This window comes from Rhinatrema bivittatum, chromosome 8 (assembly GCF_901001135.1).
Source record: "Rhinatrema bivittatum chromosome 8, aRhiBiv1.1, whole genome shotgun sequence".
Lineage (NCBI taxonomy): Eukaryota > Metazoa > Chordata > Amphibia > Gymnophiona > Rhinatrematidae > Rhinatrema > Rhinatrema bivittatum.
This window is the reverse complement of record NC_042622.1, coordinates 196,090,860-196,118,000: the sequence shown is the minus strand read 5'-3', so window position 1 is coordinate 196,118,000 and position 27,141 is coordinate 196,090,860. Positions and strand designations below refer to the sequence as shown.

Below are 27,141 nucleotides of genomic sequence, written 5' to 3'. Positions count from 1 at the left end.
ACTGCAGGCCTTAAAGATGCCTTATGTTTTCAAAAAATAGAATCCTTTTGTGCAATGCATCGCTGTCTTCATTTGTCAGTTGTGAGTTAAGAGGAGACAAGATGAAAAGGTTTAGCGCAGAAGGGCTGCCGTCAGTGCTCCGCCACTGCTTTTTATATTACAATTGAAAACACTGTCTTTTGAATTTAACACTGATGAATTTGTTTAAAATGACAGATGCAATTTTTTAAAGTCCTTATAAAAAGCACACACCAGGGGAAGGAGAATATTTTATGTGTAGCAGTGTGATGTGTTTATTTAAGCAATACCTGAACAGGTAAAAACCCTGAACCATGGGGACCACCACAGTTTTCAGCATATCCACTATAAATCGAGCTATAAAACTGCATACTTAAAGGACCAGTTACATTTCTATATTTTACTTACGGGAATGGAAGTCTAGAGCTGGCCATCCCTGCAACTAAATTTGCATACCTAAAATCATTAAAGTGTGCGAGGCTGCTACACAATGGGAAATGTGAATGTTTACATTATGATCTGCACTATACAGAGATTTACACACACAGGTAGATTGCCCCATTTTGTGAAGGTCTAAAAGATGACAATGTGCATGTGGGGAAGATTGCCAGTGAGTGTAGCATTAGTTTTTTCAGTAGAACAGCCCCTCTGAATATAAATGGCACATCAGCACCTTAGTCTCCCAATTTTAACTGCTGTTGCGGTACCTTAAACCCCAGCTGACCTGTTTCCCTTCACAACAAGGGGATCCTCTGTGCTTATTTCAAGCTTCCTTGAATTCTGTTACTGCTTTTGCCTTCACTGGAAGCCTTCCATGCATCTAGCACCCTTTCTGTGAAGAAATTTTGTAATGTTATTTCCGAGTCTACTGCTTTGGATCCTCATGCCATGACCTCTTTTTCTAGAACTTCCTTTCCACAAAAAAAAGTGGTCTGCTTCTTTTGCATTAAATCTAACTTTGAGTTTCTGAATGTCTACCATCAGCGCCTCCTCCCAGGGTATAGATATCTAGGTCCTTAAGTCTTACCACATAAGACTCTTGGTGCAAAGCCTGTACCATTTTGGTAGCCTCTCTCTAGGCTGCCTTCACTGTCTTTATCCGTTCAGAGGTACGGCCTCCAGAACTGGACAGAGTACTCTAGATGAGGTCTCATCTCCATCTTTTTCTAATGGTTTTTCCTCTCCTTGTGCACTCTAGCATTTCTTGGAGACTGTAAGATTGCTTGTGCACGACTACTCTCTAAATTACATTCCCTCCCTGCTTGCTCCCTTTCCTCATCCAAATAGAGGGGAAAAAAAAATTCAGTACATAACTATTTCTATAGCCAATGTCAAATAATTAGGTGGCTTTATTAGACACAATCTGATGACTACAGACAGAAAGCTCCGAATGTGTTCTAACAGTGCAGTAATGGAACGTAAAAGGGAATTTAATGGATAAACAGCCAACTTAACCTGAAAGTCATAGAGAAACAGGAAGAGTTGACCCTGTGGCCTTGGCCACCAGAAAACACTAATCCACAGCAATCAGTAATGAAGAGCATTTCCTGAGGGAAAGATCTAAGGCAAAAGCTTAGGGCCATTCTCCCACCTCAGCACCATCTGGACAATAAATATCATGGGATCATAAACAAACCACAGAATTTTTGATTTTGTTAAGTGCAGGCTGGAAATGTTTCCACAGGTTAATAGTGTCAGAATTACTCTGATGTATTAAGAACATGTAGCCTCTCTTCTAGATGCAGCTGTGAAGGCAGGGACAGTCAGCACCAGAGCACAGTCCATCCACAATCCCACTGGCACAGATTTTCCAAAGGAGCGGGCTAGCCCTCCTTGGGTCCAAAGTGTAGTACGTGTGCCTTTGTGCGTGTGATTATAAACTCTAAGCTTTCAGTTCCACAGGAAAGTATGTGTTCAAATAATCAGTTCATCCAAAATTGTCTTAATAATAATAAATGTATCTATAAATGTTCAAGAAAAGGCAGTCTGAACTGTATACGGCTGAGAAAATGCAATTAATTTATCGTAATAGCACTGTCAGGCCCGACTCCGGTCATCTTTTGCAGTGGCTGCACCGGGAGGGACAGATAAAAAGACCACAAGGGTCTTTAAAGCAGTGGTACATAGAATCTTCAAACAAATATAACACCACCACCACCTGAGGTTAAGTTTTCCGTGTGCCAAACAGGCTGGACACGTATTGTAGGTGAGGTTCAAAAAAAAAAAAAAAAAGTTTACTGTTCATCTTCAATGAAGATTAAGATGGCACCAATTACATTTCTTCTGATCACATCCGTAATTACAGCAAAGCAGGTCCAAAATGATCTGGGTCTGTGGTCCCTTACTCTTTTGCCAGGGTCCCCTGTGTTCCCTTGAATGGAAAGTTGGCTGCCTGGGTTGCTACTGGAAAGGGTTATCCCCTCCCTCACGGAGGTCCCGTGCATGATATCTGGGGGCCAGCGCTGGATCTTTCTTTCTCTGGTGAGGTGCAGGGTCCCAGATTCCTCCTCTCCTCCCAGCTCTGGATTTCCACTCCCTTTCTTTACAGCTCTCCAAGATGGCATGGGGATTCTTTCAGTATGAAGGAAAAATTCGATATTCTTTCCCCTGCCTCTTTCCAACAGGAAGAATGGACAAAAACTCCCATTAAAAAAACAACAAAAAAAACCCCCCAAAACCCATGTACTCAAAACAGAGAGATGCACTTCACCAACCACAGAATGCAGGCTAGCAAATGTAATCTCTTTCTTTCTATTCTTCTCAGCAAAGGTGTTGAGCCAATACTAATGAAGAATAAATGGAACTACGAAATTCAGACTTTCTCCTGCAGACACCAAAACAAAACGCCACACTGATTCTGGGGTTCTCCTGCTAATATGAAGATAGGATTCAACTATTACAGCAACCTCCAGTGTACATTCCTCTACTCTACACTGACTATTTCTAACCATTAGGTGAAAATCCTTTTAGTAGAGATCCCAATAGCGCCCTACAAACATAGGTACCATGCCAAGTCAGACCCAGCATCCTGTCTCAAGACAGTGGCCAATTTCAATCCGGCTCATGAGGGATGTTGCTGCATTCAGCTTTGTAGAGGTCAAGAAAAAAAAGAAAATTCTAAACTGTGAGATTTAACCTGAGAACAAATAAAAACCCTGCAGAATTTTACTTGGTGGTTTCTTCTTACGTCACCATAGAATTTCACTCAGATATAGGAGGTTGGAAAGTGGTTGGTCTTGATAAACTGAAGTCATCTTTCCACTAAAACAGCTTGTGCAATTATGTACAGAATGTATTGATAAAGATATAAAAATGTTGGTTATTGATTTCCTAAAAGTCATGGATTTTAAAGCCATATGAACTAGCAGCACAGGCATAAAAAATTCCTATCGATTAAACTGAAGAATTGACCCACTGAAATGTCACAACAAGGCAAAGGCCAAGAGCTACAATAATGTATAACAAAATAAACTAAAAAATATCTTTCAGACTGATCCAGAGTAATGCTTGATTTTTCCCCATAGTATCCTTCCTTCTACCTCCTCTAATTATGTGCAAATTTAAAAAACAGAACATCAATTAAGTACTAAGCAACAATGGGTTTAACTTTTTATCCCTTTCAGAGCTTATTCTGCGACTCCCTATAATTCCACCTTGGGATTCATGTGAAAAATTACAGACTGATCATGAGGAAGGAGTGGTGAAGACTCCACTCGCGAGTGAATAAGTGAGAATTAAATCCTTCCACAGCAGCCATTTTGTCGTCTACACTATAGGTGGACTTAAGGCCAATTCCCAATGTGGCCATTCCGGGCTAATTCTGGTTTTATTTTACCAGTCTCCTGTGAGGTCACAGTCTTACTCTGAAAACCAACAACAGCAGCATTAGTCCCGTGATCTGCTTAGTCAAAGCAAGTCCTACCATACAACTGCATTCGCAGTTACATGGAAACTGAAAAATAGGACGACATAAGGACAGTAGGGCTCACCTAACCTGCCCAGTTTTCCTTTCCTGCTGCAGTACCATGGAGCTCGCATCATCTGAATTTACTCTTCACAGTTAGAGAGCCTTTGTGCTTCTCCTGGGCTTTCCTGAATTCGGTTATGGATTCTGCCTCCATTACCTCCTCTAGGAGTCTGTTCTGTGCATCCATCGCCTTTTCAGTGGCAAAATGTTTCCTGAAGTTACTGCTAATTCCATGCCCTTGGAGCATCATATCAAGACCTCTTTTAGAACCTTACTTTCCACTGAATAAAAAAGCATGTTTTTCTGCATCATTTATACCTTTGGGAGGTATTTGGATCTCCTATCCCACCCATCTCTCTTCAGCAATGTATGAAACTCTAATGCAAATAAAGACAGATATGCAATGGGTCCTGGTGGTTTAGAAGTCATTTGCATAGCAAATGGTTTTTATATTGATGGCTACTGAAATTTGCGGACACCAGGACACCGACAGAAAGTCCCTTTGCCTTAGCATGGAGCTGCCAAGAAACTGCAATTGAAATCTCTTATTTTGAAGTTCCCTGCAATTCTACATGTGCATTCTATCCTTTGCCCTCCAAACCACACCTCTCAGGCACTCATCTTAAGGAGTAAAATATGCCACCCTTCAGCAACAGAGGACTATAGTGCCCCACTTAGGCAGATACAGGCAAACTGCATCCAGAGCGGAATTAAAATAAGGCATGAATACATGGATGCCCATGAAAGGCCAACAAGCTTTAATCTTTATTAAAATTTGTGAATTGTTTAATGTAAATCTAAGCAATGTACAAAAGAACAAGCACAAAAGTGGAGACTCACAAAAAAACGACACAAAACAGATAACGGAATGGCCAGAATAAAAGATTAAGAAAAAGCACAGAGCAAAAGGAAAAAAAAAAAAAAAGGTTAAAGTGCTTGATGAATGTCGGAGTTAAGTGGCGGTAATGAGATTTAATCCCCAGTGCCCGAATATCCGAGCTCCGTTACAAGACTGTGACCTCTTATCCACTCTGTTTATTCCATTGTAACTGCTATCGATCTTCCAACTCGCTGAGCCTTGCATGCACATACAGTTACTAAAAGCAGGGTCCACAAACAGATAACAGAAGAAAAAGGAAAGAAAAAAAAAGGTCTGCCCAACTGCACCATCACAGTTCTTCTCCCTCCATTAAGATCCCTTCGGGTCTATCCCAGGGGTGGGTAGTTCCAGTCCTCGAGGGCCACAAACCAGTCTGGTTTTCAGGATATCCCTAATGAATATGCATGAGAGAGATTTGCATGCACTCTGCCTCAGTTGTATGCAAATCTATGTCATGCATATTCATTAGGATATCCTAAAACCTCGACAGGTTTGGGGCCCTGGAGGACTGGAATTGCCCACCCCTGGTCTATCCCATGCATGCTTGAATTTTGACATTGTTTTGACTTCTGTAACCTTCACCAAAGTCTGTTTCAGGTGTCCAGCACCTCCCTTTTCAGTTCTTGCATTCCCTGTAAGCCTTCCTCCCTCTCTTCAGCTTCTCATGACGACCCCCCCCCCCCCCCCCCTTGTCCACAGCTTTTCCTGTTATGGAAAATGCTTCCTTCTGGTCCCTTCACTGAAGCCTGCTAGATATTTTTTCATGTGTGTATCATATCGCCCTCTCTCCTTTCTTTCTTCTAGAGAAGACATCTGTAGCTCCCTCGTCTCCATGTAGGTCTTACGTTGCGGTCCATCATGCATGGATTTCGGCAGCCCCTCCTTTGGATTGTCTCCACCTTATCACTATCGTCAATGTGCTCGCTAGAATTGCACACAGTATTCAAGGTGGGGGGGGGAGGTGAGGGGAGGTTCAGACACGCAGAGAGGTCATATTAACTTTCCTCTTTCCAACAACGACGCCTCTCTTGAAAAGAATTAATAGCAACCCTCGGATCCGTAAAGCGACTGCTTTAATAACTCTCCTTTCCAAAGCACAGCTCAAGTCAAGTTAGATTCAGGGACTTCCTTCCTTAAGAGAGATTACAACCTAAGGGGGTCATTTACTAAGCTGCGTTAAAAGCCTAACGTGCCGTAAAAGCCTTTACTTATTTAATTACATTTATATTCCGCACATGTACGGCTACCGCATGTTCCCCCTTCAATCCTCCAAAAAGCAACGGCACAACATGGAAATGGTGAGCTGGTTGGCATACAGATCAGCTCATTACTGGGCAAAAACATGTAAATCAAATAAATGGCTTGCCTTGAAATTTGTAAGCTGTGCTATTTGATCCAAAATTAGCTGTAACTCGAGAGCTGTAGCTGGATTTCGCTAGGAGCATCGGGATGCTAATGCGCACTCCAATGCTTCTGAGGCCATCATTAAGAGCCTGAGCAGCCCCCAGAGTGCCTCGCCTTCCCCCTCCCCCCCAAATATAACAAAACCCCCAGGGATCTCAAAAGACTTCTGCCAAAGTTTAAAAATAAAGTTTTTCACAGGTGCCAGATCCCAGGTGCAGGCCTTACTCCTACTTACTCCGAAACCCCTGTCCTTTTTTTTTTTTGGAAAAACAACTCTGGAGCTCAAACCCCAATCCCACCCTAGCCTCTCCCCCCCCCCCCCCCCCCAACCGTTATCTAGGCAGTCCCAATGATCCAATGGGACTTGGAGCACCTCCAAGGGCTTTGGGCCTAGTGCTACCAATCTCAAAATGGCGCCAGCCAGCCACTTTAATCCATATGCCCTGGTGTCATTTTGAAAATAGGAACCCCTGGCCTGGAGCCAGGGTCACCAAAATAAGGGTTAGGGGGCAGGATGGACCGGGGGAGGGGTTTCTCTTGAGACCTCTGGGTGTTTTGCTATTCTTGGGTGAGGGGCAATGTTTGGGCTGTTGAGTCCTTTAAGATGGCAGCCCTGGGCTGTGGGGCAGCCGTTGCATGTTGCACAGCAGGATCACGTCACCACAGTATTTTTCCCGGCGGTATTTTACAGCTGGAGGTAAGATTCCACTGGATTTACAAAGCTGCGGTACCAAAATTACTCCCTAAGTCTGTATCAGAGGTAATGGAGGATGACGTGACTTGCCCAGGATCGTAAGAAACATCACCGGGAGAACTGGAATGGGAAACCCGGCTTTCCTGCTTCTCAGTCCCTACCGCTCTAAGCACTAGGGCCACCCCTCCGCTCACGTTTGCAAGGGAAGTAGAGCTCCAAGGGGCCATCGTCCATGGGCTTCCAGACTCTCTCCTGAAAAAATGCTCCAGATCGTATTAAATTTGATCATAGAAACAGTGGGTACACTTATGGCTTTTTCAGCATCGTGCCACCACAGAGCAACTGAAAAAAATAAAAAAGCTAAGCAGGAAACATCTGCAGGCTGAAATGATATATTTTCTAATCCCAGGGAAACAGGGTACAGTAAAACCAAACTAATCCCCTTAACAAGCTGACAGTGCTGGCTTGAAGCTTTTTTTTTTTTTCTGGGTCAAAGGGAAACAGAACAAAAGGTATTGTGCTGGAGACTGCTTTTTTTTTTTTTTCACCTACCACAGCAGACTCTGCTCCCCTGCTGTTTCCATGCAGCAGTGAAACCCAGCCCTGTGTGCTGGTTTCACACATATACTGCAGACTCCTATTCTGGAGTGCAACCCAAGGAAAAAAAAAAGGAGTTTAATGGCTACAGGTAACATACCAGTCACAAAAGAAGGGGCGCACATATGGCCCCCCCTGAATAAGGCTAGCGATACAAAAAAACAAGTTACTCCAGTTATACACCACAGAGAGGCAGAGGTAGAAGGTAATCTGTTGGAGGGTTCTCAACAGCACCCCCCCCCCCCTGCTAAAATTATTTTGCAATAAACCAAGAGCGTCTTGGGAGCAGCACCAACGAAAGGCTCTTGATAAGAAACTGCAAACACGCACCACTGGCTCCTATACTCCATCATCTGAGTAATCCTTATGCGGGCTCAGTAAGAGCCATCACAGCCTCAAATCTAAGGGAGGGAAATCCACAGGACCCTCAGCAGCACAGACTGCTTTTCCATAGCAAACTCCTTCAACATGAAGAGTCTCTGCTTCAGCAAGGAGGTGCTTTGTGCACACCCATATGTCACTCTGAGGGCAGGTCAGTTTCTGGCACTCCCCACCCCACCCCCCTGAGGATTATGCGCCACACCCGTTGGAAGGATCTGGGGATTATTTTGGGGTAGTCTCAGCTGGCAGTGTAGCTCTTAAGAGTATGGAGCTGCGGGATCAGGGGTGCCCCATGAAGAATAAAAGTTACGGCTTGTTAAATAAAACTCCTCCCTGTTCTCTGCAGGCCGTAGATAAAATGTTTGCCTACCTACAGTGCCTTCTTTTAAAGATATAGGCCTTCGGTCCACCCATCAGCGAGCATTGGTGGTGGTAGGGCCAACATTATGAAACGAACTGCTACAGGAGCTTCCTGCACTTATGGAGTGCAAGCTTTTCCATAAAAAGCTGGTTATTCTTTGATTTTACTTTTGTTTAATTCTGTTTTGATATTGGTATATTATGTGTTATGTTTTAACCTGTATATTTTGTCATGATTGTATATTATGTATGCTTATTGTACGCTGTCTAGCATGGAGGCTCTACTATTAGCAGTATAGAAGAAATTTTAAAATAAGAGGATTCTGAGAGTGGGGAAGAGGGAAGATCATAGGTGAGACCTGGGAGGACTTTTTTTTTTTTCCTCCAAAAGGGGACTGACATTCCTTTGTTTGTTTTTCATCATTGTCTCTTATCATTAATGTTATTTAAAATGAAACAAAACATTTGTGTATTATAGAATCTGAGCACACCCCAGTCCACACCTGTTGAATTCCCTAGGGCTGTGGCCATATAACGATCTTGCATACTGGACGTCTTCCACAGCAGAGCCATGTGAAGAAAGCTGTATCCTATTCAACAATTTAAAAAGAAGCCACATCGAATAGCAATATCTTCTAGCAGCACAAAAGAGCAACTATTTGAGGAATATCAGGGAAATAACTTAAAGGCTTAAAAAAAAAAAAACCCCAAAAAAACCACAGAGTCCCTGGAAACAGCCAGGTTTGGAGCAATGTCAGAAGTTACCGCACATGCAGGCCGATTCAGTAAAGTCCGTGGGAGAACGGGCGAACGCCCGCTCTCCCGTGCGATGCAGTATTTAAATTAGGTCCGGCGGTAGAAACGGGCAAAAGGAGCGCACTGTACTGTATCGGCCTGATGGAATGGAATCAGATTGGTTCACACGGTGTAGCTTACGCTCCAACTGAATCCCTTAAGTATAAGGTCCTTTGTGACTCTTGCTAAGACAGCTGCTCGCAGATGTTCAGGAGAACGATTAGGGGGGGGGAGAGAGGGAGCCCCCAAGTACTTTTTCTGGGTGCGATCAGGTTTTTTTTCTTTCCTCAAGGAATGCCAGACGTATCCAGCTTACCCATGAAAGTACTTAGGTGGTACTAAGATAGTAACATAGTAATGATGGCAGAAAAGGACCAAAATGGTCCAACCAGTCTGCCTAGCAAGTGTCTTATGGCAGTATCTGCCACGCCCTGCAGTTGGTCAATGAGGCATCTTGAAATTTCAGACAGTGCTGACGTGTTTTGCTTATAGGCTTGTGCTTTTTCACTTACATCTGCACATCAATACCCCAGACCATAAAAGTCAGGGTGGGTGGATTTCTCTTCCACCCACTCACCCCCAAATACCATCAAGGCGGACAGTGATGTTATAGTTGTGGCAAAAGCATCAAGACTTTATTGGTTGAGGACAGAGGCTGGTGCAGAAGGGCAAGAACGGCTGTGGTGCTACCTTCTTACATCCTGGCCTGCCCCTCTTCCCTGCCCTTCTGAAGGAAGAGTGGCTCGCTGAAACAGGGCCATGAAAGGGACAAATCTCATTAGCTGAGGGAAAGTTGCTCTACTCTTTTACATGATTCAGCAAAGTGAATGCTTGCTTGGAGCCATGTGGGGAGGTTCACCATGCAAAAAAAAAAAAAAAAAAGGTTTCTCCTCCTCTGGACCAATCCCCAGTCTCCGAAATCCAACTCTCAGGAGTTACAGAATGCAGCTCAGAAAGAGCAAGACATTTTATTTATTCATTCCAATGATTAGAGCTCCCAACACGCCAAACGTCTTCAGGCAATTGTTGCCCAAAGCCATCATCAACTAAACAGGAACTCAGAGAAGCCAGACTTCCCCCCCCCCCCCCCCCAAGGAAAAGAGAAAAGCATCACCAGTTGTAATCAATGAATGGAAAGGAACAGCACATTTGTAAAGCATGCTAATATTTTAGGATACGAGGTATTAAATAGGTACAGTCGGGTCCCAGCACCTTTGGGTACTCAGTCCTTAGCCAAAGGCTGTATATATATATATATATGTATATATATATATATATATATGATAGCAGACCTAGGAGCTCCCTACCCTGGCTGTAAGTTCATTCTAACTGCCAGGTTTCAGACTGAAGAAAGCAAGGATGACAATGTTTCGGTTGTGCTCATTCAGAGGGAGTGGCTTATTGTGAATGCAGAACAGTGCGATATAGATCGATGTATTTCTGCTTATCAGCATTTAAAGCAGGGGGGAATCATGGACATATATCATGAAATCACAAAAGGTAGACGCAAAACAGGGCAGAGAAATCCCGGGTAAGCACTAACTCTCAAGGTTTCCATGGTAGACCATTTTTTCGATGGAAAATAGGCATCCAACAGTAGCATTGTGAACTGGCCACATATTACCAGATACTAATCATAATATCAAAGACAAGTCACCAACCCCATGCATACTGGTGGCCACTGGGCAGAGTTAAAACGAACAGACCAGCGTACCAACTGATATGATATGAGGTGTGTGACAAGGGTTTTGCTTTACTGGAATGGAAATCGGGAGGGAGGGAAGGAGGGAAAGGAGAGGGGGGTCTCAATAAGGTTTATACTATTGTTTCATTTTAATTGTAAGTTTTATAAAAATGTTAATAAAAATACTTAACAAAAAATAAATAAATAAATAACAGACCTATATGGCCTATCAATACCCACCAGCAAAATTAGGAATGGGGGCTACCTGGGTGTCCCCTTCAGCAGCACACACCCTAAAATAGGAATGGGGACTACCAGGTTCAGAGTTCCTATTGGCAGAGATGCCACCTCCATAACCGAGACCCCAACATGTGACACTGGTCACCACTACATGCACCCTCTGGCACTTAACCTGGCCTGGAGGTCAACCAGCCCAGCTGTAAAAATCGGGTTTAACACAGCAGGAATCTCCCCTTCCCCCAAAATGCCAGTGTCTCCAAGGCCCCAATTAGATGAATGCATTATCTAACAGCCGCATGGTCACCACCAGTAAGAACTGGCATCTTATTGAAGACCCCCACTCTATCCTGCAGTCAGAAAGTTTAGACAACAAAATCTGGACGAAAACGCCATTCCGCCTACTGTTTTCTGTAAAATAGGGCTATGGAAGGAAGAAAAAAATGTTCTGGTTACTGGGAGCATCGCAGTTAAAGCAACAGTGCAAACATCTAACAAGCCCTTTAAAATAAGTCTGCCATTCATATCATTGCGATCCTCCCTTTTGGTTCTGTTAGAGGTTAAAAATTAGAGGTTAGTTTCCGAAAAATCCTCCAACCAGAATGAAGCAAGATATTAGAGAACAATAAAAAGAGAGAGAGGAGAGAGAAATCCATGAATAAGACCAACAGAGGACGCAAGAGGGTCATGAGCTGCTTTTAGATTAAGTTTTTGCACCAGCCTGTAATACCGGAGAAGCAGTGTCACAGGAAAGCAAAGTAGTCATTTCAACTAGAAGACGGCAAACATTAGCCATCCCTCGTAACCTAATAATTAGGTTTCCTTACCAGGGGTAAGGATTTAGGTTGAAGTTCGCGCTAGCAGAAATCACCTGAATGCAGGTAACGTGCACACTGTACAGATAAAGAGCAGGAGAGAGTCCCTGGGGCGAGAAACAGAAGAGGGTGGCAGGATCGCTTTACAGTGGCTTCCCTCCACCCTGCTGCGGATCCTGCCTCATTAAAACGCGCCCTGGCAGAAGGCAGTCCGGGCCCCTTCCAAGGCGATGACTCAGTCGCTCATCTATAGCGCTACACCCCCAGCGGTTTTTTTTAGCAGTGTAGCAGCCTTTCTGCTGCGCGCTCTCTAACTTTATCTTCCTTAGGACAAGGCGAGGATCGAGCAGAGGAATTGCATTCACGCAAGCAGGCGATCGACTTTTTTTTTTTTTTTTTTTGGGAGCTGCGATGCATCAGGACCTATTCGGGCTTTCCAAATCGGATACATCGGAGGAAACAGAAACCGCAGTCAAAGACAGAAGACGAAATGTTTCAGCCTTACAGATTCGGGTTGGTTTTGTTTGTTTAAAAAAAAAAAAGTGTGATGATTCAAACCCAGAAGCCTGATCCAAATACCTCCCACAAAGATCCAGCCAGCAAGTTGCTGCCTGCTAAGCATCCCAGTCATTGACAAACCCAAAAGGAGAAAAAGCCTTTGAGCTGCCTGAAACCTGGCACGGATCAGGAGGTGAAACTAAGCAAGACAATTCCTTCACAAGCGCCACGGGGGGGGGGGGGGGGGGCAAGACACTGGTTCCTGCAGTCCGAAGGCAAAGCATGCACAGGTCCGACACCACCTCCTAGGATTACCCCCGCCAAACCATCCACCAGGCTCAGCACCCTCCGCCACCCCCTCCACTCACTGCAGTCCATTACTCCCCCCCGCTCCGGCTCCCCTTTCATCGGCTGGATCTGCGGGTGTCTCGGGCACTCACCTGGTGCCTTGGCCATGCCCCGGTCCCTTCGCCGTCTCGCAGAGGCTCAGAAGTAGCAGGTTGCTCCCTCTCTTAAGGTGATCTCTGCTTGAGATTTCATAGCAAAGAGGAGTCGCTGGGGTGGCTTTTCTGTTTTATCCCTTTTTTTGCCTATTTATTTCGTTTGGCTGCCTCTAGTGGCTCGCAGAGGGTTGGAATTAGACAATCTGGCTGCCTGCATAACTGTGAAGAAGTAAAAGCGAGAGGGGAGAGAGAGAGCGAGAGAGCGCGCGCAGGGCACTCTCTGCCCGTGCAGCACGAGCTGGACCCGCTCTTAAAGGGGCCGCGCTCTCCCTCCCTCCCCCCGGTCTGGGGGGGGGGGGCTTCGCTTTGCGCCCCGGCTGCCCGTCGACACGGGAGGGCTTTCTCTGCTTTCCGGGCTGTGATTAACCTCCCCCCCTGCAAGAGCCAGCCGCCTTGCACTTGTCTCACCCCTTTGCCCCTGCTTTGATTTCCGAGGGTAGAAGGGGCGCCCCTGTACTGCCCTGCGGGCCCCCCCCCCTCTACCCCCAGTTGCCAAGAGGCAACCCCCGAGGGGCGGCTCTAAGCAGCCGAGTCCCAGCTTTAGGAAAAAGGTTGCTTGCTAGAGAGCCCCTTGATCTCCATTTACAGGACTGCAGTCCGTGGCTGGGGGGTGGAGAGGGCATTTGCTCTCCATACCTGTAACGTTATTCATTTTGGCAAAAGAGAAATCTTTTTTTTTTTTTTTTAAGTATTAAAACAAGCGAGAGTGAAAGCATTGATATCACGCCCAGACTGGCATCACTGGATTTCTTTGGCGAGCCGCCCTCTGCGGATGTCCCCCCCCCCCCCCCCCGTCTCTGCAGCTTGTGGCGCTAGGATCCCGCGCCCCCGTCCCTGATCGCTTCCTCCTCCCTCCGCAGCTTCAAGGCCGGCAAAGTGCTCGGCGGCTCCCGGATTTCAGATCCCGAAGCCCTGCCCCGGCTCCGCTTCCATCCGGCTCCCGCCGCTTTGCTTGGCACTAAGAAATCATCACAGCCTACCTTTAGCGTTATACGGGGCCGGTGCGGAGGCAGAAGGCTGGATGAAAAAAAATACAAAATCTGACCCAATGCCCTGAGGGTTCCTGTTATCCGGATACTGTCGTTTTGTATCGTTACATATATATATATTTTTTTTTTTTTAATCTCGCAGGGCTTGCTTTTAAATCTTAAAGCCTTGGTTCTTTCCATTGACAGCATAAGAGGTGGCCATGCTGGGTCAGATCAATGATCCATCGAGCCCAGCATCCTGTCTCCAACATGGCCCAGTCTGGGTCACACGAAAATAGTTGGCAGATCTTAACGGGAAGACTCCTTTTCTGTTGCTCATTCCCAGACCTATGAGGTGGCTATCCCCATGCATGCTTGGCTAATAACTTGTTAAACTGTTACTGGGTCTTATTGGATGGACCATTTTGGGTCTTTATCTGCTATTATTAAATTATATTACTCTGTGCATAAACCCTTAACCTCGACCACATTCTCCGGTAACAAATTCCACCGCTTAATTGGCTGAAAAAAATACTACATACACACTTTGTCCCACACCACCCACGGTTTTATAAACCTTTAGGGAACCCTCATCAGTTACCTCTTCTCCAAGCTAAAGAGCCCTACCTTGCTCATAGCCTTGTCCACTTTAACCATTTTTTGCTGTAATACATTTTCCGAATCCTCTCACTTGTCTGCCTGTAAGCTCCAGGGAGCGCTGGGTACATGAGAAGCAGTAATAGTAGGGCTACAGGTGTGGGGCCTGAGGGCTAGCTAGTGCTACAGACCTCCAAGCTAACTTGGTGCTAAGTGGAAGCAGTTTGGATGCCAGCAGTGAATTGAATAATATATATGCTTGGGGTTGGTAGGGTGATGGTTACCCTGGTGGGTTCCACAAGCTCTCCAAGTTACACTTCTCTTTCTTGATGTGGCTTTCAGCCCTCGCCGTCCGCTCTGCTGCAGGAGTCTCCAGCTCTGATCAACACGTGAGAATCAATATATAATCTCGGATCCCGCAGATGCAGCCAGTAGCCGTACGAAATTCCTGTCAGGGTCCAGCTGAGCTCTGATATCATTTGAAGAGAATAAAACTGGAAATCCTGAAGGTACATTTAGGGATGCACTGGAATTTATATTCCTTCTTCAGCCTTCTTTTGGTTTCCAGTCAGGGTGGATCGAAAGGTTGCACTGTAGGTCTTTTTTTTTTTTTTTTAACAGATCAGATCCCTGAAAATATCTTAGAAGGTTTTGTTTTGTTTTTTTGTTTGTTTGTTTTTGTGGGGGTGCTGGGGGGGGGGGGGAGGGGGTGTTTAACACGACACCTCCCCAGGGAGCATTTCTTCCTCGCCTTCCCTATGACTCAGCTAGATTAATCTTCTCCCTCAAACACTGTGCTGGCATTTGTCTTCTCGTCTCAGTTCTTACCCACGCCAGAGTTAACGCCTGGTGCATCGGGGCCCTGCCTGCGATCCTCGGATTGCGTCCCGGGGGGGGGGGGGGGGGGGGCGCGAGCACCAGTGGCTGCTGCAGCGCTGAATTCCATGGGCTGGCAGTGCCCTGCGGCGGAGCAGGGCCGGAGCTCGGCTTCATTAAAATGTGGGCAACTGGCCTTGCAGACAGACCCTCCACGTCAGACGGAGAAACATCGGGGGCTAGCGAGGCGGGCTAGGGAGTCAAACACAATCCTGACAACCCCACGCTTTTTTTTTTTTTTTTTTTGCTGGTAGCCCTGCTTTAAATGCCAGGCTGCCCGGGTTTAAACCTCTGCTTCTGGCAGGAGGGGGTGTGGGTGAGAGGCCTCGGTGCAGGCAGGGAGGGGGGCCCTGCGAGCAGGTTTCCAGCTGTTCTGGCGGGAGGCTGCCCCTCCCCCCGCCTCCCCTCCTCCACGGGTCCTTTTAACTTTCCTGAGCTGTAAAACCGATCAAGTGCAATCGTTCCACGGCTTTCCTCTTCCCGCTGTGCCCGCCATGTCATTTTGTGAGTAGGAACTGATTGGCTCGGCAGCTAATTTTAGCCGGCACAGTCATTCATACTGTTCAGGCAGAAAAGGGCGAGAGAGGGGGGAGGAGGAGGGGAAGGCAGGGGCTGGGGTTTAGGAGAAGGAATCAGAGGGTGACTCTCTGTGCCCACTGGGGGTTCATCGCTTTTCTGGCAGTGCCTGTTCGTTTTATTAAAGTGGCTGCTTGGCTATTTCCTTGCCATGCTGGGAACTGTTCCCTAGGAAGGAAGGAGAGGCAAAAACCTGGGCTTTATACTAGTACTTATGAGTTAAACTGTACTGAGGTGCAGTTTCAGGGCCTGAGGGACATGAGATGATGTTCTAGAGTCAGCTCCCGAGGGCCCCTCCTTATGGAAACACTCACTGAGTGGCGTAGGCTGGGGAAGAAAGCAGCCAGCGGCTGAGGGACGGAAACTGGGAGGCGTGGAAAGTTTAAGGAAGAAATCAAAACCGGGGACCGAGAGATTCGGGATCAGTAGGAAATCCAGACTCGCCAGAGAGAGGTGGGAAAAGCAGTGGGATTAAAAAGGGAGGCTTTGAAGGAATCCTCCCAGCTTCTTTCCACCAGCTCCCAAATGGCCTTTGCAAATAATATCCTGCCCTGCTCCCCCGGTTCAAGTCACTTTAAATTGAGCTAATTTAATCAGTGCCTCTCTCTAGCACTTACATGTCTCTAACCCAGAGTTTCCCAAACCTGTCCTGGTGACCCCAAAGCCAGTCTTGGTTATCAGGATATCCATAATGAATATGCCCGAGAGAAATGTGCAGGTACTGGAAACGTAGCGTACGCAAATTTATCTCAGGGCTGGAGTAGTATCCTAGTGGTTAGAGCAATGGGCCCCAAACCGGGGAAGCCAGGGTTCAGTTCCCTCTTAGGCATCGCTAAAGGCAAATAACCTCTCCCTCTGGAACAAATAAATGCGGTGAATAACCTTTTTTTTTAACGGGGTGACCTGTACAGCGCGGCAGATGCTTCCATAAGCTCGCTGGGAAGACTGGATGGATCGTTTGGTCCTTTTTCTGCTGTCATTTCTATGTTTAGACCTGCCCAATCCGGGGCGGCTCAACACACACACACACACGCTCATTCTAACACACACAAGTTCTCGCTCTCACACGCACCCATATATGCACACAGGCTCTTGCTCTCTCATGCACACAGACTCTCAGGGCCTCCCCATCTCTTTGGGCAGCATCGGGTTGGGGTCTGCTGAGGCCCGCTGGGGCTTTCTTCAGGGCATGACTGGATTGGTGATGCTGATGGCACCCAGGGTGACTGCCCAGTGCATCCTACCAAAACTGCTCACTTACCAGAGACTATCACTTTTTACCCTCAGACAAGTCTCTCTCACTCACACACACACTCACGTCACTGTCACCTCCTCACCCCAGACAAGGCTGTCTCTCACCAGCCACTGTCACCACCCCCATACCAGTCTCTCTCTCACCAGTCCCTGCACCTCTTCCCCAGACCAGTCTCTCTCTCACTGTCACTATCACCCCTCCTCACCACTCTCACCTGACACTGTCACCCCCTCTCCCTCAGACCAGTCTCTCTCTCACCAGTCACTGTCACCCCTCCTCTCACTCCCTCTTTTTAGTCACTGTCACTGCCTCCCCAGACCAGTCTCTCTCTCCATCTCCTTAGTCTGTCACCCTCTCTCCCCAGACCACTTCTGACTCTTCTTTCACTGTCACCTCTCCCTCCAGACCAGTCTCTCTCTCACTGTCACTATCACCCCTCCTCACCACTCTCACCAGTCACTGTCACCCCTCCTCTCACTCCCTCTTTTCAGTCAGTCACTGCCCCCCCAGACCAATCTCTCTCTCCATCTCCTTAGTCTGTCACCCTCTCTCCCCGGACCACTTCTGACTCTTCTTTCACTGTCACCTCTCCCTCCAGACCAGTCTCTCTCTCTCTGTCTCTTCAGTCATGGTTACCCTCTCCCCCCCCCCCCCTTTTCAGTCACTGTCACTCCTCCCCCCAGAACAGATTCTCTCTTCAGTCACCCTCTCCCACTCCAGTGTCTCTCTCTGTCTCCAGGAGGGACAGGAGCCGGTGTATTTAACCAGCAGGAGTTTATCAACTCGCCCTGCTACTAAAGAGCGAGCCTTATCCCCCCCAGACCACTCTCCAGGTGAGGGGAAGAGACTCTGCAGGAGTATTACTGCAGGCAGTGCTGCTACTGAAGAGCAGGGCCTGCCTTCCAGAGTCTCCTGCTCTGCTCCCTGCCCCAGCTGCTACCCTGCCCCAGACTCAGCAGTGTGTGTATGTGCATGCTGCCTTGAAATGGGCTGGGCTGCAGGAAGCTGACCTGTTCCACCGCGGTCTCTGCCTGAAGCTTCCCTGCAATCCTGGACCCTCGGAAGACTCTGCTTTTTTTTTTTAATTACATTACAGTGAGTTCCTGTTTGGCCGCCTCCTCTCTCGCGGGCATGCCGAGTGACAATGCAGCAGAGGTGGTCAATGGACAAGGAACCCAAACAAGGAGCAACTTTGCTTGCCAGCAACTGCTTTTTATTTTCCTGCAGATCCAGGCAGGCAGCAGAGTCTCAGTGGGAACCAAACAGGCCACAAAACAATAAGCAGCTCTGCACAAGCTGTGCTGCAACTGGCGGGGACCTTGCTCATCCAAAACATGAGGGACAGAGGCAGCAGAACATGGTTAGCCGGCACGGCGCCAGCACAGTGATGACATAGGATGCTGCACCTTTTTTTTTTTATGTTTTGTGGTTTGCAGTGTGAGACAGTGAGGCAGGCACAGCAGGGGCGTTTTGAGTGGGGCATTTTTGCTGCCTCAAAATTCTGCCTCCTGAGGCGGCTGCCTCACCCTGCCTCATTGTAGAACCAACCCTATGCCCAATTTTATGGATTTAGCACAAGGAAGAGTCTTCATTTTCAGAAAACATTCTGGGAAGGAGAAAATAACAGACTATGGCTATGCTGATACCAGGGAAAGATGTGATCCAGACACTTTATTTATTTGTACTGATTGCCATATTTGGGATGGAGAATTAATCATTTTTCATGCTCCTGTTGAATCAATTAGGAATGCACAAGATTTTGTTTGCTTGCTTGAGTTCCTATTGGTGATGGGGGTGCAGAAAAAGCCATAAAACAATTGAGCAGTCAGTGGAGGGATTGACACGATGGCCTTCCTTTAACCTGATCAACTATGTGAAATCAATTTGGAAGTGAATAACAAAAAATTCCTTCCAAACTGTTACGTAGTTTCATTTTCCTTTTATTATTATTATAGGGATTTGTGGTTGATTTAAAAAAAATAAATAAATCAAGACTGGTCATCATGCAATGGCGACAGCTACTGGTTGGACGTAGGGCCCTGGTGCACTGCCCTCAGTCTAGAAATCTTGGTGCAGTGACTAAGTTAAGTGACTTAGGAGATATAAAATAGGGGAAACATCCTCAGTTAGTTGTGAATAAAGGCTTACAGCACTGCAGCCCAGCAAACACTGATCCCCCATCGAGTAACTGTGCTGGCAGTCCATAGGAGCCAAAAAAAAGAGCTCACAGTCATTGATAGAAGCTCCGTTTATTTTATTCAAACAGAGTGAAAGATCTGTAGAAATACCGCTCTCCCTATAATATTTCTATTTAAGAAAGGCAGATTGTGTCCATGCAGAAATGTTTGTGTGTTTCAGCCAGGCCGCTGGCATGCAGAGAAGCCTCTCTTAGCCAGCGCCATCTTGAATCTGGATGCACGGCAAGGCAGGGGCAGTTGAGCATCGCTCTTGCCCTCAAGGGGGCCGACGCAATTTTGTGCGCAGAAGCGGGCATTCAGTGTTCAGCGCCCGTTTTCCTAATAGGTGCCCAGCCACCTCTCCTGGGCATGCGATCCAATATTTAAATTATGGGTCACAATGAAAGGAGACGCTAGGGATAATTGGGTGCACAGGAGAGGTGGTTGTCAAAAGGTTTGGGAAAACAGACGCTCGATATATACGAGCGTCCGTTTTCTTCCACTACCTGCATAGACACTCACTAGATACACGGCCTGGACCATATATGTTGCATGAGTCTATTGGTCATCCAGGATTTTTTTTTTTCAAAACTTTTTTTTTTTAAATTAAATCTTTTTTATTTGATTCCTCCTACTTAGTAGCGCTACAGTACTATTAGGAGGAATCACAAAAAGCAGGATTTTTCTTTCTTTTTCAATGCGCCTTTGAGCATGGCATACTTTTATGCCATTTGCCGCATTGCAATGGGCACATTGGACGCGCAGGAAACTTTTTGCATCGCGGGGATTAGCTAATAGCCTCAGCTACACGGAATTTACATGTGATGAGCTCTATTAGCTCTGCGTGGATTTGGATGCGCGTTTTGGATGCGCTGATCCCCCTATTGCACAGGGGGCTATGGACGCGCATCCAAAATGCACGTCTGAACGTGTGCTAAACTGTGCGCTAGCCGCTGCGCACGGTATTGCATCAACTGTCTTAGTGCCGCTTTTTCTGGGGGTAAGAGGGATCGGGGGTGGGGGGGAGACAATCCAGTGTGGGGTTTTTTTTATTGAGAGTCAGCAGGTGTGGCAAAGTGGAGCAATTTTGACAGCCCAGGGAGCTGAAAGGGTTGCAGGGGTTCTGGCAAGGTGACCCCCAGTGAGGGGAAAAGGGACAAAAGAAGCAAGGTCATTCTCTCCGTTCATTTTTTAATCTTTTTTTTTTTACTAGTATAACTATTTCCACATAATTGCATTTTTTATATAATCTGCTTTTAGAAGGTTCTAGCACTCATTCCAGAACTCTTGGCTCTTTGGGGTCCTACTTACAACTAGCAGTTTCCACAAAATGTCCCTGAAACAGCTTCCTTCTCGCCAGCAGCCAGCCCTCCCAGGACACTGGCCGTGTGGCCGAGCCCCATTAACCTCATTCTGCGTCTGCCAGCACAGGTGGAGGGATTCTGCGACCCGCGACTCTGCGACCCGCGACACTGGCTGTTTAGTTGCCAGATCCTGCCTTTTGCATGACTGATAATCTTCTGCAGACTTACTCATGTCCAAATAAAAAATCTGTAAGTTTGCCTTTTTTTTTTTTTTTTTAATTCCAATGTGACTGCATGTCAGTTGAACAAAAGTTTTTAATCGGTCCCTATTATTCTGAGTTGCTAGTAGTATATATTGTACTATACAGTGCAATGTGTGTGTCGATAGATAGATATAGAGAAAGAGAGACATTTATTCCTTTAAAAAAAAATTGCCTGGGAAAAATACAGAAAAAAAAAAAACACCTCAGAATTTTTTCTAAAGAAAAAAGTATTTTGATCAGCATCAGCACATGACATACCTATTGGTTCCCTCACAAGGCATCCTCAAACCATCTTGTGGATGTAAGGGCCGGTGCAAGGGTATTAGGCACCCCAGGCAAGCCTTGTGCTCAACCCCCCCTGGTTGTGCCCACCACCACCATCATGCTGCCCCTCCCTCCCAGTCTCGGCCCGTCGAATCTCTACTCCTCTGCTTGCGAGCAGGATAGGCTCTGCTCGCGGCCCCCCCCCTAAGGGTCACTGCCTGAGGCAACCACCTAGTTCGCCTAATAGGACGTGCGGGCCCTGTCCATATCTGCACCCTGGCCTAAGTACGAAATCATTTCTCATTGCCTTTTTCTCCTGAAAACCTCCTGTTGCGTGTTCTGCTCCTGTGATTGATTTTTGGGGCTGCTTCATTATCTCATTCTCAGGGAGGGCAGTAGACAACTGAATGCATCTTGTGACACAATTAGCACAAATACATCACAAACGCACTGGACAGCAAGATAAATTGCTGTCCGCTGCCCTTTGCCAATACTAACTTTGTAACTAAGTAATGCTTTCCGAGCTAATTCAGCTTAGCCTGTTTGATGAAGCTCAGATTTAAATAAATGGCTCTGGAGTCTCCTGGGGGCTATTACTTCACTAATTAACAGGCGCAAGGACCATGGGATAAACCATATCTGATCACAGCAGTTAGCAAAAGATCTGCATGACCAAAGGAACAACATAAGAAAAATGCATTCATTTAATTTTTGATCTCCCTCTTATAACTCCTTTCTTCCCGTCTAGCCCCAGCCAGTGCTGCGACAATCCTTGCCTTCGGGCCATGGACCATGGCTCCCCAAAATGCATGCACGCTGAGTCTGGCCACTAAGTGTCACCTTTGGGCAATCACAGAGATTCTCTCCTCTCCCCTCATGTGCTGCTGCAACATCAGGACGAATATATTGGAAGAAGTACAGTCAAAAGGGTGACACAGCATAGCTCAGAAGGGTCATTCAGTGCTTCACCAGGTACCCCTGACAATTCCCCATGTAGGCAAAAAAAAAAAAAAAGCAAGATTCAGAATTAACTGATCCCATACAACTAGAGGGAGCAACTCCAGTCCTTGACGGTTTTTTTTTTTTATATTCTGCTTATTTTTAGCACTAGTTCAAAGCAGATTACATTCAGGTTCTGTAGATATTTTCCCTTTCCCCAGAAGCTTTACAATCTAAGGGGGCCTCATTTACTAAGCTTTATTCTCATAGACACAGAATGGGAGAAAAGCATTTAGAAAATCAGGCCCTTAGATCGTACCTGAGGCAATGGAGGATGATGTGACTTGCCCAAGGACATAAAAGAGTAGCAGTGGGATTTGAACTCTGGGGTTCTGTGGTTTGTAGCCTGTTACTAATCGCTAGGCTACGCCTCTTCCAGGTCCACATGCAGATCGGGATTTTAGGCTAGCCGTCATGAATATGCATGAGATGTTTTGCATGCACTGCCTCCATTGTATGCAGATATACCCCATGCATATTCATGGTGACTATAAAGAAAACTAGACTTGTTTGCAGAGCTAAACGATAATGGGTCTTTAGATTAATTTAAAAGAGCCTGCACACTATTCTATGCATTCTTATTACAAATTATAATTAAGGTCTGACTAATCGCTATTTTAATACATCATAGATATTCGGAAGGGGGAGGGAACCTGACAGAAATGTGTAAAACTCTTTCGGCCTGCAGGTAAACTGCAGTTGGGTGAAAAGGCCCCTCTTACAAAAATCTGAGGGTTAGACCAGTAGGGGAGTGCACCTGCTTGTTTGTTGCCTCTTCATGAACTAGACATGAGGGTGATGATTATTGAAGCAGCCTGCAAAGGTAGAGCTGCAACTGTTGAGAAGGAAGACAGAAAACAGCTAAAGCAGACTGAAAAATAAGAACATTTAGAAAAGTGGGACCATCTTCTCTCCCACCCCTGATCAGGTCCTCCTGCTAAAAATATAATTTCAACACGTTTCAGGGTCTACCTCTCACATCTCAGATTTCATCAGCATGCACCCTCTTGGTTTCTCCGCTGATACTAAATCACAGACCTGCCCATAAAGTGTTATTTTGTTTTCCTTCCATAAAGAATGCCTAAAAAAAAAAAGTGGAAACTGTTTTTCCCATCACCTTTCAAATGCCACAAAATCCTTTTTTCCCTTAATTGACCCCAACATTTCAACAAATCTAACCGTAACTGTTGGTAGACATGAGGACCATACCCAGTAGCCGCTGTCTATTCCTATCACCACAAACTATCTATGGTCAATCCTCCTGTTCCCCCTTCCCCACTCCCCACCACCACTGTTTATTTATTTAGACATTTTATAGACCGTCCTTCCAAATGAAGATCACAGCGGTTTACAAAAGAAACATTCATACTATAGATCAACACCTCAGGGGTTAATATAAATCTACCGGGATTTTCTACTACATTTTAGCTAAAGGTCTAGGACAGCAGGTTTGGACTACAGCAGATCTATTTCAATGGTTTTCACAGAATGGTCAGCGTGTTGTCTTCAGATACTTAAAATCTCTCGTTACTTATCACTCTTTCTCCAGTTATTATCTTTGGTACTGCGGGTTCCCTGCCTTCTTGTCTGTCACAAGCTGGAATAGCAGCCTCAGCCTAGCAATATGTAGGTAAAGAGGTGCTCCAGAAAAAGCCCGTGGGTTTGCAGGAAGAGGGAGTAGAAGTTGTTTTTGGAGAGCACAAAACTGTGGCCCACTGTGCTGCAGGCCTGCAAACCATGCACGCCTTTTCCCCACCTCACCCACCAGTCTTATTGTTTTTCCCTCTGAAGATGGATCAAAGTTCTCAGAGTCACATCGTCCATCAGGAAAGCTGGAGTCTTTGCAGGCCTGACCAAATCAAGACCACCCAAGTAAAATAAGATCCTGCGAGATGCCAAGGGGCTCAGGTGCTAAGCATCCTTGGAGTACTTTTTCCTTTGAAGAGGAATTCATTAGACTTTTTTTTTTTCTCTGAGGCTTTTTAAGAAAGTGATTTATTTTCACTTAAAGTTTAATTTTTTTCAAGAACAGAAGAGTCAAAGGAACACGATTCATGCAAAACAAAAACGCTCCTTTGACCTTCCAATTACATGCTGGATTTAGATGAGAAAAATTGATGGAGGATTTGTCTCTGTTCAGATGTTTATTCACAAGGGGAAAGCAAAGGGCCCAGGAGTTCAGAAGAAAAATCGTATCTGTGAAAATAACTCTTAGGTGTGCAAAATGTCCAACTTCATTCCCTTAGAAGATAAAAGCAAAGAGTATAACACATTGATGAGCCAAGTGATTGAAATAAGACAAACATCAAGAGTAAATCCGAGGCACACAAAACCCGCAAACCAAATTTGCATGCATCTTTTGTCCTGCAACTTCTGGAAGAGAAAAACAAATCCCATGGAGATATTGAGCAAGGAAAAATGGGTGCAAAATAAGCAATGGCAAGACTGTTCCTAGATTTTTAATTTTGGCACTTTCAGGAGAAAGGCCTGGAACAATATTTGCACAAATTTTCACTTGAACTATTTTTTTTTTTTCTGGCATTTTTCTTTCCTTCCAGAAGTTGCAGGAAATCAAAAGGCAGAACAAAAGATGCAGCTGTGCCAAAATTGGGCAAGTAAACTGTCTAACAGGCTACCTGCATAAAGCATAAATCTGACCTTAGTAGCAGAACCAGTGGGGCTGCAAGGTCTCTCTTGACCCAAGACAGATGCATGTGAAACTTCCTGAGTGCAATTCATCAAAAATTTAGTGAAATTTTTCCAAAAATTTACTGAATAAAAAACGGGCGGGCGGTGGGTGGATCAAGGCAGTTAACTTAACTGGATAAGTAGCGAAATTCGCTCTTATCCAGTTATGTTAATCGAATAAGTTAGAGAAGCCATAGAGCTGGTCTAACTTAGCCGAATATAACATGTTTGGCTAAGCAGCGATTTGTGCACAAATATTCAGTGACATAGTCGTGCCCAAGGGCGGCTCAAGGTAACCTGCTGCCTAAGGCGAAGGTTGAAATGGTGCTCCCCCCCTCCCCCATGGCCCGGTGCAGGTGAAATCACAGAGCCCCAGGGTAGGAGGAAGGCAGTGGAGGTCACAAGGTCACAAGGAATGGCAATAGGATTTGAACCCTGGCTTCCCTTCTTTGCAGCTCACTGCTCTAACCACTCAGTTTTTGGGCCTGTGATTTTTTTGTTCTCAGTCTTTGGCATCCGCACTAGGGGGCACCGGAGAAATGTTTAATGGGATGGAAATCAGGGGCTGGATTTGCATGTTGAGAGAGAGAGAGAGAGGATTTCTACACTGGTTACATTTTACAGGTGATTAATGTTTGCAATTGACAAGAAGCACCTTCACCACTGGTGAAATGAGAAGATAAAAATCTCATAAATATTAATCTCGCTATCCCACTATTGTTTATTTCCATCTATTTATTCCTGCCCAGGGACGGATTGGCCCATCGGGGAATCGGACATCCCTCGATGGGCCGGTTGCACTAGTCACATGGTCTTCATCTCAGATTCTGCTGAGAGGGTTTGCCGCAGAACAAGGCCTTTGGTGGGGCCGCGACGGAACCAACCCATCGTGGCCCAAGGGAGATCTTGGTGAGGCCGCAATGGACTCTGACCCAACGCAGCCTGAGAGAGGTCTCAGCAGGGCTGCGACGGAGCCCAACCCACCACGGCCAGAAGAAATGCCTACAGCCCAGGGTTGGTAGAAGGACATATCTGATGGTAGCAGGGCCGCCTCCTCCCACCTCCCCTCCAGTAGTATATAAGGAGCATTGCGGGTGCGGCTAAGGCCCATTAAAAAGGAGGATGCCTGAGGGTATGTGTATGTGAGAGAGAAAGAGAGCTGGCATGACAGAGAGCACCTGCATATGTATGAGAGAGAGCTTGCATATGTGCATGAAAGTGTCTGCTTGTGTATGAGAGCTGCATGTGGATGAGAGAGACAGCGAGAGTGTGCCTGCATGTATGCAGGAACGCCTTCAGATGTATATGAGAGAGAACCTGCATGTGTGAAAATGCATGTATGTATGAGAAACAGAGATAGCCTGAATGTGTGTGTGCGGGCCTGCATGTGTATGAGAGAGAGTGCCTATGTGTCTGAAGGAGAGGGAGTGGATAAAGATTGTGTGGCCCCCTTCACCCAAATCCACAACAATCTCTGGGAAATCAAAAGATGCCAGGTATTTACTTATTTAAAGGTATGGCGAGCTGGAGATTTTTTTATTATTTAATTTTTAATTATTTTAAATTATGGGGTGTTATTTCATGTGTTTACTGTTTTAAATATTTTATTGGTGAAAGGAATTTATTGCTCTAGACCTGGAGTCTGTTTATGACTGTAATAGATGGTTTGCAACTTGTTCATTGTGAGGTTTACTTGAAAAAAAGATGATCGTAATCATCATATTGGGAGAGCTATAGCGCTCCTTTTAATCTTGTACTTGCATTATTAACAACGTATAGAATATTTAAAGGGTTTTTATGATGAGTGTGGCTATGTGAGGTATGAATGTAGTGTGTGAGTATAAATAAGTTGATTTAATACAAAAGGAAGTTTTATGGTAATTTGCTAACAGAACAAAGAAATATATGAAATTTATAGATGAGTGGGGTTGCATTATTGGTTTTGATATATAAGGGACGTATGTGGCTAAGCAGCAGCCACTAAACCTAAACGCATATTCAACGGCCGCTACTTAACCACAAAAGTCCTACTTATCTGGCTAAGTAATGCTGAACATGTTTTGAATATCAGGCCCCCTATGTTTGTTTGCTGTTTTGACATATTTATTCTTTTCATGGTTTTAATATTATAAATGATGTCTTATATAATATGTTTCCTTATAAGAGTTTAAGTTCTTTCTTCAAGCTGCATTCTAAAAAAAAAATTCCTAAGACTTTAGTCTCAGTAAGCTGCATCGTAAAAAATTTGCATGAAGTTAAATTCAAATCAAATTCAGTATTTGATTTGTATCAAATACGTTTCACTGTAAGAAATAAGTACCCCCCCCCCCCCCCCACTTAT

At 45.7% G+C, this 27,141-nt stretch overlaps 1 protein-coding gene and 1 long non-coding RNA gene across 4 annotated transcripts in view; one reads left to right on the top strand and one right to left on the bottom strand.

Annotated features, from left to right (window-relative positions):
- PITPNM3 (PITPNM family member 3) overlaps positions 1 to 13,473 on the bottom strand; it is a 628,273-nt gene extending 614,800 nt beyond the window's left edge. The window contains exon 1 of one of the 3 annotated variants that reach the window (XM_029612401.1): positions 12,771 to 13,473. In XM_029612401.1, coding sequence (XP_029468261.1) covers positions 12,771 to 12,786 — 16 coding nt within the window. In that variant the 5' untranslated portion in view covers positions 12,787 to 13,473. The remainder of the gene's footprint in view (positions 1 to 12,770) is intronic. The other 2 variants (XM_029612400.1, XM_029612398.1) reach the window with 2 other exon arrangements.
- LOC115097009 lies at positions 12,223 to 26,188 on the top strand. Its single transcript, XR_003858185.1, has 3 exons — positions 12,223 to 12,345; positions 14,741 to 14,907; positions 25,550 to 26,188. It is a non-coding gene; the product is annotated as an uncharacterized LOC115097009 (long non-coding RNA).
- Positions 26,189 to 27,141: the final 953 nt, after the last annotated feature.